At 35.0% G+C, this 21,294-nt stretch overlaps 1 protein-coding gene across 3 annotated transcripts in view; it reads right to left on the reverse strand.

Annotated features, from left to right (window-relative positions):
- Positions 1-21,294, reverse strand: part of ASCC3 (activating signal cointegrator 1 complex subunit 3) — a 264,382-nt gene that overhangs the window by 173,168 nt on the left and 69,920 nt on the right. For all 3 annotated transcript variants that reach the window (XM_051778158.1, XM_051778157.1, XM_051778159.1), the window contains exons 9-10: positions 17,050-17,250; positions 16,450-16,590 (exon numbers count right to left, since the gene is read on the reverse strand). In XM_051778158.1, coding sequence (XP_051634118.1) covers positions 16,450-16,590; positions 17,050-17,250 — 342 coding nt within the window. The remainder of the gene's footprint in view (positions 1-16,449; positions 16,591-17,049; positions 17,251-21,294) is intronic.

Genomic DNA, 21,294 nt, shown 5'->3' on the forward strand with positions numbered 1-21,294 from the left:
TAATATTATACATACTCTAATTCTATTATAAATTAGAGTATCTTTCAATATAGGTATTACACATAAAGTGATTCTTCAGTGTCAGAGGTCCTTTAAAAAAATTTTGTGATGTAGTTTAGAAAAAGTTGTACTCTAAATGCAGTCAAATTTAGCATGATAATCTGCAATATCTTTAAGTATTAATTTGAAGTATAATGTGTGTTTTTGTTCCACAAATAGTCACAATAAATGCTAAAGAACTTAAGATATTCTGTAATTTGCAAAATGACAACTTAGAGGACATAAACTCTAAATTGCCCTGATGATATTTTGTAAATTACTTGCATTTGCAACTGACCAGAAGCAGTTAAATTTGAAGAAGATCCAAAAGTGGCAAAAATTCCCTGAGCAACCTGTCCTTAGCTCTGCTCAAATAAGCTATCTTTTTGCAGAGGAATATTCACTCAGCAGGCACAGCTGTTATTCTGCAATTTTTACATCTAAATCAAAGATAATTGGACTTCTGAGTACATTTAAATTGTACTCTGGGAGAAGGGTCTAACTTAATGCATCATTTGCATTAACTATAAAAGACCGCTTTTTCATCCTGTAAAATTTACTGTGCTTAAAAAAGTATTCGGAAGTGCAAAACAGTTACTTGGTAATTTTAAAGACACGTGGACACCTTTTGCACAGAACCTTTTCAGCTATAAAAGACCATTAAACCAAACAGAAGTAAATCATTCTTTTAAGTTCTTCATAGGTAAAATATTAACGGAAATAGACACTCCTGAAAATTACATTCCTCCAAGTTTTACTGAAGATTACATCCTTGGTGCCAAAAAAAGCCTCAGAGACAAAACCTATAATATTTTATTTGGTGTTTTTAACAAAATCATTAATTATTCATATGCAGATGAGCAGTTAGTTCATACCATCAAGTACTTCAATTTCATATTCTCTGATATTAGTATAAAAACATCAGTTAAGGCATTCTTTATTGTTACTTATTGAGATTCATTGTACTTCAGAATTTAACATTCAAACAATGTATTTTAAGGATTTTTAGTCTTAATTTTGCATATAAAAATATGAAAAGCATACTGCTTATGCCTCTCCTCACTAGAAAAGAAAATCTGAAATTTTGTTTGACAAAATGTCATCTTTAATCATTACATAGGTACATTGTAACAGGCAAAATGGTGTCTAAAATGGTTCCTTGCTCATCTTTTACTGACACATGCAGTAAATATCCAATAGGCAATTCCATCAAAATAGGCTAATCTTGATTTTCACAGAATCACAGCATGCATAAGGCTAGAAGTCACCTTTGGAGATCTACCAATCCAATCCACTGCTCAGGGTCACCTAGAAGAGTCTGCTCACGACCACATACAGTCAGGTATTGAGCATCCCTTAGGTGATGTCTTTGAAGACTCCACAAACTTCCAGTGTCTGACCACTCTCACAGGAAAAAAAATAACATCTCATGTTTACAGAAAATTTCCTGTATTGCAGTTTGTGCTCTTTTGCTCTCACTGGACACTGCTGATGTCTGGCTCAGTCTTCCTTACACATGAACACACAATGTACCCACATACACTGATCACATCTATCTGAGCTTTTTCATACCCAGACTGAATGACTCCAGCTTGCTTTGCCTCTCCTCATGTGTTGGATGTTCTATCCCTTAATGACCTTCATGGCTTTTTGCCAGACTTGTTCTAGCATGTCCATGTTCCTCTCATAATAGGGAGCCCAGCACTGGACCCAGCACCGCAGATGCGCCTCACCAGGGCTGAGTAGAGGGGAATGACCACCTCCTTTGAGCTGCTGGGAATACTCTTCTGAAATGCAGCCCAGACTGAGATGGGACATTGCTGGCTCATATTCTATTTGTTGTCCACCAGAATATCCACTATCTTTCCTGGGAAGCCGCTTTCAAGCCGGTCGGCCTCTATGGACCTGGACAGGTCCACAGAATTATTCCCCCATCCCTGTGTAGGACATGGCATTTAACGCTGGAACTTCATGAGATTTCTGTTGGCCCATTTCTCTAGCCTTTTAAAGTCCATCTGAATGTGAAACCATCTGATCTGTCAGTCATTCCTCCTAGTTTTGTATCATCTGCAAACTTGTTGAGGGTGCACTCTGTCCCATGACAGAGGATTACCACGATCTTTCAAAGGTAATCAAGAAAGACCTCATGGTAACTTTGACCAGGTCCCTCAGGACTTGTGGGTGAATCTCATCAGATTACATTAATTTGTATTATGCTTAGTTTGTCCACACATTTCCTAACCTGACTTTATTCCATCAAGAGTTGAATTTTCCTTCTCTGAACTTTCCCATTTGCCTCAGGGGCCTGGGATTGCTGAAAGCCAGGCCTAACAAAAAAGGTCAAAGCAAAGAAAGCATCAAGTACCTCAGTCTTGTTCTTTGTCATTGAGTACCCTGCTCCATTCAGCAGAGGTTTTCCCCAGTCTTCCTTTTGCTGTACAGCCATAGAAGCCTTTCTTATTGCCCTTCACATAGGCTCCTGGGCTTTCTTACCTAATCCTGTCCCTTTGTGCTCAACAGCAACTACAATCCTTCCAGGTCACTTGTTCCTGCACCCACCTCTTACATGCTTCCTTTTTATGTTTGGTTTTCATCCTGCGGGCCTCCTGACGCTCTTGTTTGACTTCTTGATCATCAGGATGAACCACTCCTGAGTTTGGAGGCATTGAGTAGGAATAAGAAATTCAAAGGATTGCCAGAGACTCAAAGTCTGAAAGCCTTTGAGTTTTCCATCTAGATCAAAAATACTGAGGTAGCTTACTGAACTCATTAGTATCACTTGCTAAGTGATTTACAAAGGAGTGCAAAAAATATTGCTGTAACATACTATTTGATCAATTTTCAACATTAGAGCATTTTGCTTAATAATCCTTCATATAATACCCTTACACACAATGCAATTTCTGCACATTAAATGATGACTAACTTCTGTGTAAAAGATTAAAACTCAGGAGTCACGCTGCATGACACAAACACATTAAGCTAACTGAACACATGACAGCTATAATACTGGATCTGTAATATTTGTATATTAGCACTCAACTGAATTAAAAGTCTTTGAAACTTTCTACGACATTACAAATTCTCCCCTCTCTCCCTCTGCCCCAACACCAAGATTACCCAATCAATGTAACATTTATCTGTTTTGAGAGATGTAGCAGTGAATACAACTTGCTAAGTATAGAACTAAATAAGATGAACTGCCTGAAACACCATAAAGCAAGATCAAATAAGTGGAAGGAGCAGCAAAGAGATCTTGTGCTTACCACTGTGCCTTTGACATGAAGAAGTAGCATTTGGTTTTCAATGTCACTGCCTTAAGTATTTTCTTAAATGACAAAAAACCACACTAAAAACAGCCCAAACCAAAACTGCTGTCTGTGAAGACATAAGAAAAAGGCTCAAATCTACTGAATCTTATATAAGGCGACCACTTACCACTGAGGTCTCTAGATAAAACAGCTGACTAGTCAACACATGATAGTCTACACAAAGCTATCAAAATCTTTCTAAGCTCAGAATCCACAAGACTGTGATATATATATCCCCCACCCGTGTGATAAAAGGCATAGAAAGCTCAAAGGCAGTCTCCCCACAGGAGCTTCATCATTCTGTTGTAAAAGTGGAAAAGCAACTTAGCAGCTCCAACCATGCATCTGTGTTACACAGAGGCCTCTCTCACAACGTCACTAGCATTCACAATCTAGCTTAAAACATTAGCAATACTTTGCAACTCGTGGTTCACTTGCCACTGGATGTTCACATGACTGTAGCAATACAACTAAATATCCTTCATGTAAAGGTCAAGACAGAATTTGATTCAACTAGTCCCAATCACGCAAGAGTGAAGAAGTAAGTGCTCTTTTAAAAATAATAATTTAATTACAAACCTAGTAACAGAGAAAGGAAGATGCTGAAGCCTCAAAAAAAAGACTAAAGAACAACTGTCCCCTCTCTTAACATACAATAAGTTTGTATGTTATTCTACTTTCAGAACTTTGGTATAGTTAATATCTGTTGTATTGATGTAACAGATGCAATAATCTAAGAGCAACCTTTTCCATACAAAAATTCAAAAAAATGTTTACTAATTTGATTTTTTCAATGTAATGTTTTTGACATTTTCCTTCATATTCTCTTCTGCAACATTCTGCCACGATGAACTGAGATGAATCACTGCTAAAAAATGAATTTTGACCTCTATAAAAACATAGACAGTAAACGTATTTTAATGTCATAAATCAGAGGCATTTTCAGTGTAATTTGATTTAAATTGTAAATGGGCAGAATATGCTCAATAAACAACTTTTATACACATTAAAAATTATTTCAACCTTTTTTTAGCAAGCACTTATTACAGAAATATTTTGAATTACATATTTGCAGTTAATTTCATAACAAGAATAAGCAGCAAAATTGATTTAAGATATTCACTGGAAAGTTAGTAAATCAGATCTTCCTAATCTTGTGTGTCTGGTATTTCCACTTGAAAAATTAAGAAGTCTACTTGATTCACCTGTAGGTGACACTGTTGGTCTTAGCCATAGAACTAAAGAGCAACAGAATTCCTCTTAATGTATTTAGTTGCAGTCTGGAACAATGGTGTTTCCAAACCACCCTTTTTTTTATTTTTTTTTATTTGTACACTCTTACTTTCAAGTTCCACTGTATTGTGGTTTAATCCCAGTCAGCAAGTAGGCCCCACACAGCCACTAGCTCAGTTCCTTCTGGTTCCTTCTGGTGGGACAGGGGAGAAGAAGGGTAATCAGAAGGGTAAAAGTCAGGAAACTTGTGGGTTCAGATAAGAGAGTTTAACAAGCAAAGCAAAAGCTCCTCACACAAGGAATTCAAAGCAGAACAAGGAATTCATTCACCACTTCTCATGGGTAGCAGGTGTTCAGCCATCCCCAGGAAAGAAGGGATCCATCATGTGTAATGGTAACTTGGGAATATAAATGGTCTCTCCGAATATCCCCCCCCCTTTCTTCTTCTCAGCTTTATATACTGAGCATGACACCACAAGCTGTGGGATATCCCTGTGGTTATTTGGGGTCAGTTGTCCCAGCTGTGTCCCCAGATCCCTTGGCAGTAGGGTGGGATGTGAGGCAGAAAAGGTCTTGACGTTGTGCAAGCGCTGCTTGGACGTGAAAAATACACCCCTGTATCATTAACACAGTTTCCAGCACAAATCCAAAACACTGCCCTATGAAGAAAATTAACTCTACCCCAGACAAAACCAGCACATATTTTAATATCAAACCTCTGCAGAGACAGTGATTTATGTAAGTGCATCAAGTACAGATATATTAAAACAATATACTCTGATAAAGCCTCAAGTAAATGAAAAAATGTGCACACTGGAGAGGAAAAGGGGGGAAAAAAAGAGCATATATTTATAGCAAGGGGCTCTTCATCCAAATTGAATATATGTATTTTTTTCATATACGTGCTAAAGTACAATGTCAAATAGTTCATCATTTATAGAGAAGAAAAGAAAGAAAAACACTTAAGACTTTGTTTTCAAAACAGTTTAGAAAAACCTGTAGTAGTTAAGTCAGGCATGAACATAATTACTTTCAATAAAAGGGAACACACCACCAAAAATGTAAGTATAAAAAACCCCACCCTATATCCTTTAACTACAGAATACATAGAACAAATTTTTTTTGTTGTTCAAAATGACTGTAATTTTATCTAGCATCGTTTCAACCAGATTTTACTGCTAAACAAAAAATTAACTCCCACCTTCCCATCCAATCTAAATAGAGATTTTAGCCAAGTGAGTCATAGCAAAGAATGCCAGTCAATTACAGATTTCAACATAGTATGTTGCATTTTATTATTAATCACAAAGTAGGTTACTCAAAGTCTGTACTAAAATTCCATAGATTATGCAATTAACAGCAAGCAAGTAGGTATCTTAGTAAAATAAACAACTATTTCTGCTTATTTCAAAACTAAATTACTTCAAATGAAATGTAAATGGATGCTTTAAGAGTAGTAATTCTAATTTCTGAAGCATGAAAGATTGATTTTTGGTAAAATCTGTCATAAATCTAGAAATTAATTTAGGTCACAGAAAGCACCTTCAGTTCCTTATAAAAGACTACTGTTTTTTATTAAACTGTTGCTGTTTGATAACGTATAAGTACTTTGGCCCCCGGCAAAATCTTAGCTGTCATGGGCACATATATTAATGGGAGAGCCATAAATCAGAAGGGTTTCCAACAATTTCATTAGGGTACTGGAAGACTGATGCCAAAAGAAAAGGAAGGCACAGAATGATAACATCATCCTGAGAAAGCAACATCGTTGTTCCAGCAACGAAAACAATGGAAAGAATGCAGACAACATGTCAACTAAGTAACAAGCTTATTAACTGAACCCACTGGAAAAATATCCAGAAATCTCTTTTAAAAGCCAAATTTCATTTGTTTCTTAATAGTTTTCACCATCAGAGAAAACCAGGAGTCCTACACATGATGTCAGAATTTACTGCCTTTATTTCTGAGGATTAAAGAGTTCAGTCAAACAACTAATGTCACAGGCCCCAAGCTACCACTCTGCTGCTTAATATCAATTCTTTTTTCACCTGCTTTACTATTTCCAGAAGTTGGTGTAAGGAAGAAAACTGTGGGAAAACAAATACGCTACATAAAAATGGTACCCATGGAAAAATTCCTTCCTGATTTTTAAAAGATCAGGAAATAGCAGTACAGTGCTAAAAACCTGAAAACTTGTTCCTGAGGTGAGCTAGATGGGCATACCAGCATTATAGAAGTGTGCCCACGCACAAAAGAAGAGGGTTTCAAGTATAAGTAGTTTATCCACTTCCAGATTCTAGTCAGTGTAGGTTCACCTAATCTAGATTACGTCTTCATTTCCCTTTTGTTATTCCCTATTTTGGATCTCGGAAGAGAGTAACCTCAGAAAAATTACTAGCTTTTCTTCCTTCTGCTCATCTATCAAAATGCTTTCAGGATTTCATCTTCTCCCTCCACGAGCTGAGGAGAATGAAGACGAGCACTACTGGTCACACACTTGAGTGTGACTATTATCAACTGGTGAAACTGGTGCACTGCTTACTGCTGAAAAGACTGACAAGATCATAACATTATAAAGACCTCAGTATTTCAAATCTTGCATAGGTACAAAGACACATGCCTTCTGATTTTAACAATCTTGCTTTGAGAACTAAACAATGATTAAGAAATACACTTAGCATTTACAGAAAAAAAATACATAACAGTCTGTGGTGTGCCATCAAGGCTCATTGCCCCAAAGAGATCCTGGATAGTGGATTTTTTTAAACATAGTTTGTCCAGCAGATAGCATGAACAGTGAAGCAGGGAGCAAAATGTTATTTTTCAGGCTGTGAGAACTTCTGAAACAAAGGAAATCCATACGGAAACAACACTGTGAAGTGGAGATCACTTTGGCATACAGAAATCCTACTGAATAAAAAGATTTTGATCTTTCTTGACTCAGACATACACTTTAGCAAGCATTTCTGTTCTAAACATTTTAGAATATTTCTCTCTTTTGAAAGGTAAGGTTTTAACCTCATTTAAAGGAAGAGAGTCTCATTTTAAATAGTACATAACTTTGAAAATTCAGAATAAAGGAAGTTTTCTTTCAGCAAGTTTGTACCACCCAGGAATATTCAGGAGGTTCTCTCAGAAGAAGAGGCATGTCCCTTCTGCTTTCTTTTTTTTGTTTGTTTTTGTATTAGATTTTAATGTCTTACTGTCCTAGTTCAAATGCTGATCAAAAGAGGATATTCTGCTCCTGAAACCATGCACGTGCACGGAATTCAGCACTATGTTACATTCTAGGCATACTGGAAGAGGGAATATTAACCAGGTTAAAGTCTGTTTTTGAAATTAACAACTTGAAGAGAGTTTTTCTGTATCTGTGAGCTTTATAATCTCTGGATCACTTCTGAAGGCCACTTCATGAAAGTTTAACTCCTCATACCAAGAGAGATTTGTAGATTTTATTGCGTCTAACAGATCTGAAGTTTCAAGAGCAAAGAACCACTTTGTTCCTGGAAGGAAACAGACTGGCATCTAAAGTCAGCAGTGATGCAGGTGTTTGCAACAACTGCAAGTAAAAAACTAATAGCATGTAATAAGATATAAGGCCGTTTATATCCTATTCAGGATATTACATAAGACTAATATCAGAGTAAGTGCTTACAGGGATGAACAAAATATACTGGATAAGAAAAAAGAGATGAGACAGTGATGAAGCACCAAGAGATAGGAAAATAAAACAGTACTATCTTGCTTTGAAAGCACTTTAGATTCTGTATTATATGCAATTTTTCAGTGTAAGTTATTAACATAATTTTCACAAAATGCTATAGTAATATGAATGGAATAACAATCAACAATGCCAATCTTAAAAAAAAGTGTTCTACAGTTGATTTCTGTTAAATGCAGTACAATAAAATAGTCTGTGAATTATTACTATGGGAGAAGAGCTGTCGACATTCTGAATTAAAAACATTCATAATTCTTGGTCATGCATTGAAAAATTTTTTTGTATGGTGCGATATACATGGCAAGATGACATATTTACTACTGTAAAGGGTCACTATCTCATGTACTTACTATATGCATAAGGAAATCCACTATATATGAATATTCAGCCTCTTACAGTGGGCTTTGTATATGCATGAAATGAGAAGCACATACATAGCAGAATATCATAAAATATAATGGTTTAAAAAATAATAAAATATAGGTACTTCTATTTTCATAGGAAAAGTAGCAGGAATTAACTTCACTATTTGCTTTTCCTTAGAAGCATCTCTATTAAAGTGCAGGAAATGAGAAACAGTGTATGAGAAAAATAAAGCTGTAGATGAAACAGCAGGCACCTCAACTTTATAGCCCTCTTTTGCTTCAAATAGTTTTGGACTTGATTAGTTTTATATTGCAGATAAGAACTTGAGAAAAAAGCATTATTCCATTTTATTAGTATCAGATTTCAATAGGGAATAAAGCCTTCATGACTTAATATCAGAGTCTATCAGCTGACAGAATCTATCAGAGTGATCATCCATATTACTCAGAAGTCCTGATGCCATTTGTCGTTCTCAGAACTACTTGCCCTATTCAGCTCTGATGCTTTTGTGGTCTCTGCTTCACTTCTCACTTCTGCCTTGCCCTCACAAGTACAATTAATCAGTTAATCTTTGAGATGTCAAAATACATTCGGTCCTTCAGGCTATTTCCTCTAGTCAAGAAAAGCTTTCTGTTCAGTAATCAGATAAATGTATTTGCCAATGCAAATGCAGCTTACACAAATTCTCTTTTCATTTACAACACTACTGTTTTCGAAAACACCATCAGTATTGTTGTATTACTCATGCTCTTCAATAAGAATTGCCCTTTTGTTCTAAACTACTTTTACTTCCAGTATAAAGAGCTAGCTAAAGCTAAATAGAAAAATAACGAGCTAATAAAATTTGCAATAAACTAACAAAATTCTCTTGGACTTCAAATACAAAAAGTAAAATGTCAATGAAAGGAGTAACTTTATTTGAAAAAAATTCAAAATTGAAACTAACTGGTAGGTCAGTTTTGTAGGTTGACCTTAGTGGCTGGCAGATGCCTGGTCAACCACTCTCTTTCTTCCCTCCCTTACCTGGACAGGGGGAGAAAATAAGATGGAAAAGTTCATGGGCCAAGATGAAGGCTGGTCATTTACCCATTACTGTCACAGGCAAAACAGGTTTGACTCAGGGAAAATTGAGTTATTGCAAATTAAAAACAGATTGTTATAGTTAGGAAAAAAGAAAAAACCTAAAACCCCTTCTTGCTAGTCCCCCTTCTTCCCAGGCTAAACTTCACTGCTTTGTTCCCAAGTCCTCTGTGTCTCAGGTTTGGTGGTTGTAGTCAGTCCACAACTCTTAGTCTCGGTCATTTCTTACTCACACTTTTCCCCCACTCCAATGTGGGGTCCTTATCACAGGACAGACCTTCACAAACTGCTCCAACATGGGTCCTTTCCGTGGGCACAGTTCCTGCCAGGAGCCTAGTCCTGCACGAGCTCTCCATGGGCCATATTTTCCTTTAGGGCACTGTACACCTGCTGCAGTGTGGGGTCCTCACAGGGCTACAGTGTGGACATCAGCTCCACCATGGTCTCTTCAATGGTCTGTGAGGGAATCTCTGTTCCAGTGCCCGGAGCACCTCCTCCCCTCCTTCTGCTCTGACCTGGGTGCCTGAAAATCATTCACGTTTTTAAGTTGCTCAACATGTTTGGCACTTGGAAAATGAAAGTGGTATCACTACTCAAACCTAAACCTTTGAAGGATGTTTTCCTCGCAAAATGTTAAGATAGTTTTTATACAAACTGTGAGCAATGTTACGAATCAACTCTGAAAGCAATGTGATTTTAGTTTATACAGGTTAATGAGCAGAGAACAAATACGACAGCCAGTTGCCCTTTTTATAAATGACAGTGCAAGTCAGGTTGAGCTGGACTTGACAGCAAACAAATTTAAGCTTTGAATTTGATTTATTTGAACATCTTGGAATTTTTTAGAATTCAGAAAGAAGGCGGGGGGGTTCTGCTGTTTTCTTTATTTTATTTTTTTAATGGGTGAATGCTACCATAGGCTTCCCACTTCCTACCTTTGTTAATGTTAGGTTGAAAGCAGATTAAGGTCAGACAGAGCATTTGCTTCCAATACTCCCTTCTTTAATCAGATATGCAATTGATCTTTATCAAATCCATGACAGAAAAAAGACAGAGCTATGTGGAGGCCTGCAGAAACATAAAAGTTTTAGAAACGTCTGTTTCTGTGAAGTCTGTCAGGTCCATGTTGACAAGCACAGCCTTCCAGTTCAGTAAATGTATACAACTATTTCTGTGGGCCTTGAAGTACTTGAGTACTATGTAAACATTACAGGAAATCCAATACTATATTTTAAATTAATATCCTTTTTTCTGTAAAATTAATTTTTTGATCAAGAAGAACAATAACAAAAATAGAAATACTTTCCTTTTAAAAAAAATCTATATTCCTAGAGAGTTAAAAAAAAAAGTATTCCATAGTTCAGAAGCGGCAGAATCAGGACTATTCACACAATAATAGTTTGATTCATTTTCTCATTTAAAAGCCAATAAATTTTCTTTTCCTGCTCCCTGAATCCCTTTAACTCCAAGAATATGAGAATGAAGGAACAGAGATTTATAGAGGTTTATAGGTTGAGAAAATTAGCCTGCTTTCAAAATTTGATCAGATTTGTTTCCAACTACTACATAATTTTAGTAACACAGAAAGCATTTGTAATCTGGCCTTTACACTGTTACAGATCTGTAGCAAGCAAGGCTCATGACAGTCTGACAGTCTTCAAGACAAAGGAAGAGATCTAAGACCAGTAAAAGAAGTTTGTCCTGTAACTGCAGGTCTGAGGCACAAGATACAGCAAAAAAATTATAGAAAATTTATTTCAACTTTAAAATGTTAGTCTCACTTGCATGTACTTAATTTGAATTAGAATGAAGGCTGTTGACAAAACTGCTGAAGTACTAGTTTAAGGGTGAGAAATATTCACATTAACTGAAGATGCAATAGAACAGTAAAATAACTTTCCTTAAAAAAAAAATAAAATATATTTAACAGGATAATGTTGTAAAACTATTTTCAAAGTTTATACAGGTGGAAGAAATTTTGATAAGTTTTTACTATGTTATGCCAAGGATCTTAATTTTGTTTCACATGATGTATGTATAAAAAATTAGGAAGAAATTATCTTCTACATGTTTTTTGATGCCCATTCACTTTTTGTTAAGGCCAGAAGGCATTTCTGCACTCTCCAGAGTTAACTTGTTTTGCACAAGTTAAGGCATCATGCCACTCACCAGTTTACAATATACTCTGCTCAGTGCAGGGCACTGTTTTCACACATGGTGATTACAATATAAATCCACACTGCTCCGGTCCCAGTGTTATTCTCCAAACTTTCAAAAGATAACTATAACCACTACATGTGTTGCAAACGCAAGGCCAAAGATAACTGAAAGTCCAGAAGTTGATTTGGAAATTTTGTCATATCATTTTTTAGACTGTGTAAAGCAAAGACTGAGTAATGCTATATATGCACAACCAAGAAAGCCCATGAAGACAACCACTCAGCTCATATTAACTTGAATGCTACTCAGCAAAATACGTTATTTCTTATGAATACTTTGCATTTAAATATTACCATACTAAAAACAACTTACCAAATGATGGATTATCACTAAAGCTTGCTTAATATCATTTTGGTTTAAGGGATGTCTAAGTCTAAGGCAATAGTACGTCAGTATGTGAACAGGCTTAGATCATAGTAGGTCAGTACACAAGCATACTTAGACTAGAGTTGATAGGAAAAATATCAACCGTAGGGAAATAAACTTCCTTGGATTGTTTTTTAACAAGAAAAAGAAAGTGAAACGTTAATCTATCTTTATTTAGACTACGAAAACAATGCTTTAATAATGTAAGATAAAGTCTCTATAAGAACAAGTACAATAGATAGGGTTATTTATTTTTGTAATAAGTTTATTTTCTTGTGTTCTCAAGCACAGTGAAGCACTTATTTCTGTACAAATTATTCAGTAATAGACCCTGGATCTACTCTGACTGGAAGACTAAAGTGACGTCTTAGAACACTAACACGTACACCTTTTCACAAAAACTGAGCACAAGAAAGATGTGGACCTGTTAGAGAAAGTCTAGGGGAGGGCCACAAAGATGACCAGAGGGCTGGAGAACCTCTTCTATGAAGACAGGCTGAGAGGGTTGGATGAGAGAAGGCTTTGGGGAGACCTAATTGTGGGGCTTTCCACAATTATATAAAGAAGGAAGAGGGACTGTTTATATGGGCAGATAATATCAGGACAAGAGGCAGCAGTTTTAAACTGAAAGAGGGAAGGTTTAGATTAGATGCCCCACCCCTGGAAGCGTTCAAAGACAGGTTGCATGGGGCCCTGAGCAACCTCATCTAGTTGGTGGTATCCCTGCCCATGGCAGGGGCATTGACTGGAACTTAATGATCTGTAAAGACCCTTCCAACCCAAACCATTCTATGTTTCCATGATTCTATGAAGTGAAATTGTCTTAGAGTTTTAACACACATTCCACATGTTAAACTTAAATATGTAGTAACTGTGGCTTTCACTGTACAAGATGTGGGGAGCAGGTTAGAAGACTGACTGAAGAGTTAATAAAAATTCTTTTCATTTTTCTTTTTAAGGCAATTTTACTATTGGTAAGAGATATAGAAATAACTTTTTTTAAAAGTTTGGCTTCTAAAGTGCGTGTTGGAACCATAGTAATGCTAATGAATATTAAAAAATTACATGGAAGTAAAATCATCTCATGTAATACCATAAAAGTATGGAACAGCAAGAAACATGAATGCCTTCTGGATGAGTAAAAATGACAACACGGAAAACACAGAGACAGTTATTGCTGAAAAACTGTGCTACAGACCTTTTTAATTGGAGTCTCTTTCAAAAACATTTAGAAGACTATATTCCACTATAAAAAGAATGAAGATTTAAATCCCTTGTTACTTTTTTTGGCTAGCATTTAAAAGTATTTGTAGAAAAAATAATAAAGATAGATCCCACTGTACATTAAGAGTGGATTCCTGAGAAGGGAGATAGCTAGCAATTTGTCAGATAAAGCAACTTTTCCTCATCAGAATAAGTGTAACAGATACATGTAATAACTTACAAAATACACATATTTAAATACGCACAGGCAAATGATGAAGCAAGCATAATGGAAAGGAAGGAGAAAATTTTGAGGATTGTCACTGAAGTGCTACTTCTAACTAATACCTGACAATCACCTTATTTTTACATCTTTCATTGCAACTGATGTGATTCACCTCGGGACAAAAATAAAGATGGTGAAAATGCAAATGCTCAGAAAAGAGACAGAAAACAACTGTCATGGAAGAAATATATCAGGCTTTCAGTTGTCTAGAAGAATCAGATGAGATCTTCTGAAACAATGAGTCAACCTGAAATATCGCATCTTCAGTTGATCCTACTCTGTGCCTTTTATCCCCCATACGACATATACCATCCCTGAGCATATAAACTGTAGGCATGCATCCACCTGCTGTAACATTAATTCTTTCAGGAAAAAATTGCTTTTCTGTTAAACCAAGGTACTTCATTACTTACACTATGAAAGGCTAGAAAACAGAGTAACAACTAGCAAAGCAACTCTGAAACTATAAATAAAAAAGCAACACCTATTAGAGTATTCCTGCCTGAGAAATGTACACATTAGAGAGGCTGACAAGTAAAATTAAGTTTTGATGCAAGAACCAGTTTAATATAGGGTAAAGAGCAATAAAAGAAACGTGTTTGGATGAAGTGGTTTTAAGTGCCTAGTTGATCAAAGAAAGTTCATGAGTTTTCATAAAAAACAATATATGCAAAGAGCAATAAGCAAGATCCAGCGCAAGCAAGTGCCCTTTCCTCAGTTTTAAGGCGGCTATGTATTTTCTGTGTAGTTTGATATGCAGCAAAAAACACTGCACACTGCTGGGCTCCAGAATCTGCAAGAACAGCAGCAGCAATAACACTGGTAACTCTTGGATTGGCATTAGCTCTCATCTTCACCTCCTGCAATTCTGACTAATCATAAGACTGACTAGCTACAACAAACAAAAGGAAACAAAAAAATTACTATTTCACTGCCCCAGAATTTTTGGCCTTTATATTTTTTCTTTTCAACCTTCCTAGTATTTTGAAGAGCAAAGACACAAAACTGAACAAAAGCAAAAACTGAAATGAATCAATACTTTAATTATAGTTCCTTTGAAAACCTAGGAACTAAATTTTGGGTGACAAATAATATAACGGTTTCCAAATATTTCCTCTTCTGGAAACCATTTTTCTTCCACCTCCACTCTTCCCAAAAGTTTAGAAACTACAAATACACTATACTTCAGATTAGTCCTTCTATCCAAGGACATGCATAGGAAACTGCAGAAATCCCTTGAAGATAAGTTTCAGTTAAAAAAAAAAAATAATTGCAAAGCAACGAGATGAGTCCATGGTAGGAAAACAATATTTTCACCCAGGTCCTCCCCCTGTCATTTCTTCTTGATTTATATATATAAATCTACTTTAGCCTCTTCCCCACAAAAAACAAGAAGAATTGTGCTAGTAGTGGTGTTTTGGACTGAAATAAAAGAGCATGATGAAGCAGACAGTCTTCCTACACTTAAGTTACTAAGTTGCTCTAAATTAATACTGTGTATATATTAATAATTTACCATTACTAGAGTAATGGAATTTCAACTTTGTAAATTGTTTTCCACACACATTTTTTAATATTGCCTGAAATATTTTTTGGTTTTCTTTTCTAACTTTTTTTACTGGATGTAAATGGAGTTTTAGTAATGAGGTGAGATTTTATGACTTACGTTTCAAACTAGAAGAGCAAGAGAAAATAGGACTTTTCTATTCTATATGTTGTTCATCGAACTTTGTACTTACATTCAGAGTAGGCTTTTCCATTGTCACTTCAGTTTCAGCAGTGAGTACACATGCCTTTTCTTTCTGTCTGTTATAACCCTGACCTACTTGATTGTGTGCCCTAGCTGCCCTAGCTGAAAAGTAATTTAAAATGGTAATCTGGTGTATGTAAATAATTTCAATTATTGAAAGTTCCTATCAAAAAGTTTTTTAGTTTGTATATCCAAATTTTAGGTAGATGATGTTGCAAAGTCACTCTGATAAAGTATCATCAATATTACTGTCACTTATTGATACGGGTTTGTTATTTATTGGTTACCGCAGTATTGTGATTGTATGTGTTAACAGGTATGCATATACATCTTCTACTGGCTTCATACTGGATTATTGCAGTGGTCCTCCTAATTACTAATTACATATAGACATCTCTTCTTGTCATGTGAAAGTCTTCTCTCCTCTTACCACAGAAAGGTAAAAATACATCAAAGCTAAGACTGCCAAAATATAATTCATCTGAATCAATAATTACTATAAGTTACATTTATAAATTTTAATAGTGATAATACAACCAAGTCTTTTTTCTGTTACTTGGACCATGCAGAAGGAGAAAGGGTAATAACACAGAACTGTATGCAAGAACAGCTATAAAACTATCTCAGTATTTTGGAAAAATCATATTTCATTGACACAAAGAACATTTGCCCGAAATAAATGTGACAAGAAGTATGTGTGTTTTCATCTCTTTGAATTGAAAGTCACATTTTGGAATATAATCAGTGTAATTACAGATTTAGTAATAACATTTCAGGTGCTTCACCAGTACTGTTACAAGGAGTTTGAAGAAAACAAAAGTATGAAGAGGTATGAATACACACACAGAACAGTATTTTAAAATATTATGCATACCTGCGTTCGCAGAATTTCACCTTTTGACAGTTGCATATCACCAGTCAGCTCTTTCACAGTAATGCCTAGTGGTTCCAGACGCTTGCTGAAGTAATTTGTCATTTCGGCTGCCAAAGCCTTCATAGGAGCAACATACACAATCTGCACCAAAAGAACACTCACTTGATAAATGAGCAAACCCCACAACACTGTTTGTTTCATGGCAACCATTACAAATCACAATTTATTGTGAAATATGATGCCAGGCGCTTACAGTGAAAAATCTTAATAGTGATATATGAAAAGTAGTTATCTTTGTTGGATAAGTGTGCAGCTGTTTAAAGGACAATGGATTTTGTTTATACAGCCTTATCGCTTTGAAAATTGGTTCTGCATCAAAGCTAAATGCATTTTCATAGCTTTTTACTCTCATAATAAGATTTTTAGAACACAAATAAGAATAGCTTTAACAATAACAAAGTAAATCAAAACTAGCTTTATCTTTAACTTGGAAAAGTGTAATATCCTTGAAAACTTCCTAATTTCATACTCCATGTATAACATATAATGGGCTTTACCTCACAAGTTAAAAAGATGTTATTTGGTTCATTAGACTCCTACCTTAAACTCATCCTTTTTAATAACACCATGCTGGACATGCTGCCGAATCTCATGAAGGATTGTCAGCATGGCAATGTTAGTCTTCCCAGCTCCAGTGGGGGCACAGATTAGCATGTTCTCATTTGTGTTGTAGGCAGTCTCAAAAACTATAGACTGGATTCGGTTCAGTCTTTTCATGCCTTTAAAAGCAAGTTGTCCAATCTGTTAAAACAAACAACATGTATATTCTGGATTTTTTTATACATTTACATATATATGTGTGTGTGTGTGTATCTATCTATACATACATTAATCATAAGAAAAACAACATATAGAAAGCAAACTTAGGATACTTGTCTATCTATGTATTATTTCAAGTTTTTTTATTCTGAGGCTACCACTTCTATCCAACTCTAATATCAAATCCATCAGGAAAATAAAATATAGCATACTATCTCACCATTTATTTTTTTTTTAGTCAAGAGTTTGATCAAAATGAATATACAGTAAAATATTGAGCTATTAATAATTAAACATCAGTAAAACAGCATTAATAAGAATAGAACAATATCTTTAAATCTAAGATGACAAACTATGAATACTCTAAAATAAGAAAAGGCAGCATTACACAGGAACTTGCTGAAGGAATAGATGATTAAAAAAGTTATTTATCATTAATTTTGCACAATAAAGTTCAATTTTGCAAACAGACGCACAAATTCAGTAGCAACTTTCTTTTGCTTCTGACGAAATCTCCATCTTGCAACTGTTCATGTTCAGACCTTTCTCCAACAATATTTACAACAAGCTGCAGCTACCAAAAGGAACATGAAACTTATATATGGGGTCCCAAAAAAGTTTTGAGAATGTTTAAAAAAACTAAATTATACAGATAATACAGGAAATTATGGTTATTAGAGTTTAAAGCATGTTTAAATCTTCAGAAGTACAAATAATCAATTATAAAAATACTTTCCTCCTCTTGGTCTCTCTAAAAAATGACATTTTCACAAGGAAAGAACCACTGCAGATAGACCATTACAATTTCTGTATTTGAAGATTATAAAACCTTTGCAACTGAAGAACAGACCCTTAAGATATAAAATTAATTTTCTAACAAACTTACCTTTTCTTACTTACTTTTTACAGATTTTTAAAATAGACTGCAGAACACATAATTATTTCCTTTCTACAGATTTAATTACCTGCGCTGCTTCTACTACAAAGCATGAAAAGTATCTTACTGATATTTGTGATTATTATAATTTTTACTTTAATTGTAGGAAACCACAAAAGTACAGTAAAGAACAGGTCTGAAAGCATTTTCTGAAAATCTCCTTTTCCATTATTCTGGGTGCTTTAATTAATTTATAGACATTTTCTATGGTAATAGCCCCTCCAATACCAAATACTCTTTCCAGTGCCTTTCAATACTAAGCAAATTATTTGAGCAGGACTTAATTTGCATTACTCCTCAAGTAATGCAAGCTTAGGAATGAAGGTTTCATCAGCTATTTAAATAAAATACTTTATTTAATTTTGTGACAAACAACACTAGGTCTATCATTTTACTGCAGCTTCCCAGTAGTAGCCTCACATAAGAGGCTGAGATACAAAATATAAATTTAGGTTAATACACCAATTCCACAATACTTGACAATTCCCTACTTTTAAATTTATAGGAATTATGTACTTAATGACTAGCCAACTGTAGTTTTATTCTAGATTACTTCAAACATGAAAAAACAACATTCATTGATACAGAAGCCAATGAAAACGCTATGTAATCAACACACTATTTCTTTTTGAAAAATCTCCTTTTCAATTTAACAGTACCTTTGTCTCAGTAAAGCTTTCGGGTTGAAAACTTCTTGTGGCACTCTTAAAAAGCAAGTACAACTCAAACCATAAATTTCATTTGTATTGACAAATCTCAAAATATCCAAATATCTATTTCAAACTGGTAAGTGCCTTTGGTGAAGAAAAAAAACGTATCTATTGCAAATACTTCATGTACTTTTAATCAAGTTTCTTCAATTTTTAGTGGCTGAATTTCAGGATTATAACAGTTTTCACTGTTAGTGTTCTAGCACAGTTTATTCTTCATGCAAGACTGTAGTGAGGAAAGCTTATTTGTTTTGCACCAAGTTTTATATACAAAATGTTCTAATACATACTTGGTGTGTCATCTTCAAAATTCATTTCACCTTCATGAATGAGACTATTATAAAGTGTTAATGGGCTTCCCAGAGACCTTCTGATTATGTTGGTGCTATTGGGGTTCAATCAGCTATTTTTATGGCCTCCTTAGCCGTTTTAGGTTTCTAATTTGCCTGTATTTCATTTTGAGATTTCTTGCCAGGTCCTTGTAATTGGTTATATTTGTCCTTTTCCCTCCCATTCCCTCTAGTTGGTTTTACAAACTATTATAAACACCATATAAAGTTCACACTGATTAACACTATTTACAGTGTTTATTAATAAAGGACATATAGAGAGAAACTCAAAAATACAACTGGTGATTACAGAATTGAGCTAACAAAACACTACATTGCACAACATGCATACTATATAAAGAAGCGGGTTTTAAACAAAAGTAGAAACATTGCTGTCCAAATGAAGTCCAGTGTAAGTATCTTCAGAATTAAATAACAGAAATTTTTCACAATCACATATTTGAATATGTATGGCTTTACACACACAGGTCACCTTACAGTTGTGTGACTGTTAACACCCTTAAATATGCCCTTACATTATCATTACTACTGCCTGTAGGAATATACGGTTCCAGCTTCTCTTAAACTTTAAAAGTGTACAGTGTAAAACATCTTTTTCCTTTACATTTAGCAGAAATTATATATATTATAGCCCTAGACCATGCAATTCTAAGCAAAGATCCAGAAATATTCAGAAAAATAAAAATAATTTCCTGTTCTCTTTTCCCATTTAAAATACTAACACCAGGGATCAAGACTGACTTGGTAAGTAGCAATAAACAAACAGATGTTCCAGAAGAACCAGAGGAAGTTGCGTAACAAGATAGAAAAATGGACCTCAGCCTGTTTTCTGGAAAGACGCTAAGCCTACTGAAACAGGATTACGAGTGAAATAAAGATTAATTAAAAAATAATATCCATAAAAGCCTGGTTAAAAACTAAAAAGATTTTTTTTAAATAATAGTATTCTGACCAGAATCTGGACTTTCATTCAACACACTATTAATTTCCAAGCAGTCACTGACAAATCAATATCCAACATTCAAAATCACAATACAGTCAATGCATAATATTCTTTGAACGTTAACTCTGCAGGAACATATTAAGGATTAAAAAAGCTCCAAGAGAAAGGAATTCCCAAGGAAAAAAGTATCCTAAGGTTTCTTCAAACCAACTTCTCATTTGGTTGAAAAAATATTAAAGAATACCTTTCCCCTAAACTGTATTTTATTCCAAACGGTCATCAGAAGTGCATGATCCAAACCCAGCAGTTTTTCCTGTAAAAATCAGTAAGGTAGCATACAGAAATGCAACAGTACGCTCAGAACTTCCCAGATTTACGAAGGTACTAGAAGATCTGCTTTTTTTAACTTGGCATTTGCACAAACTACCTATTTTAAAAGCTGAAAACAACCGTCTGGCATATTAACATCAGTCAAGACTTCTACAGACCAATTCTTTTTCAGATAAACTAATGAAATCTCTTTTTGCTTAAAGAACTGGTAGCCACTGGATGGCAGAATGTGTTTTTTACTAAAAGTAAGACGCAACATTCTTCAGCTTTCTATTCCAAAGCTGATTTATCACTAGAATTCAACAGAAACCATAGAAATTTTAAGCAGAATACAATCTAAGTGCTATTCTCAACAAAGAGAATTTCATGCCTAAGATGCTGCCATTTTTACATAAGCATGAATCAATGTGAAAGGCCACTGAGAAGCAACTCTTTACATAAACCAGATGATACTCAAGGCAGCTCCAGTGTGAATGTATAAACCCCCTGTTTTTACTTCAGTAAGCTTTATGATTCTTTCCCATGGAATTTATTGTTACAACTAATGCATTTACGAATAAATGGGATTATATCTAGTGAAGGTATTCTAAATTAGGCATTTCATTAAAAAGATATTTGTGTGTTGGTGCTCTAACAGCAATTTAAAAATAGGATAAAATTGTTTAAGTCATTAAAGTAACATTCTTGAATGAGCCCATACGATTCAGTCTGCAGGCAAGCTACACAAGCTCAGAAACAGCTGCTTTAGCAACACAG

Source organism: Manacus candei, unplaced genomic scaffold (genome assembly GCF_025592945.1).
Source record: "Manacus candei isolate 608988 ecotype Guabito, Panama unplaced genomic scaffold, ASM2559294v1 h1tg000011l, whole genome shotgun sequence".
Lineage (NCBI taxonomy): Eukaryota > Metazoa > Chordata > Aves > Passeriformes > Pipridae > Manacus > Manacus candei.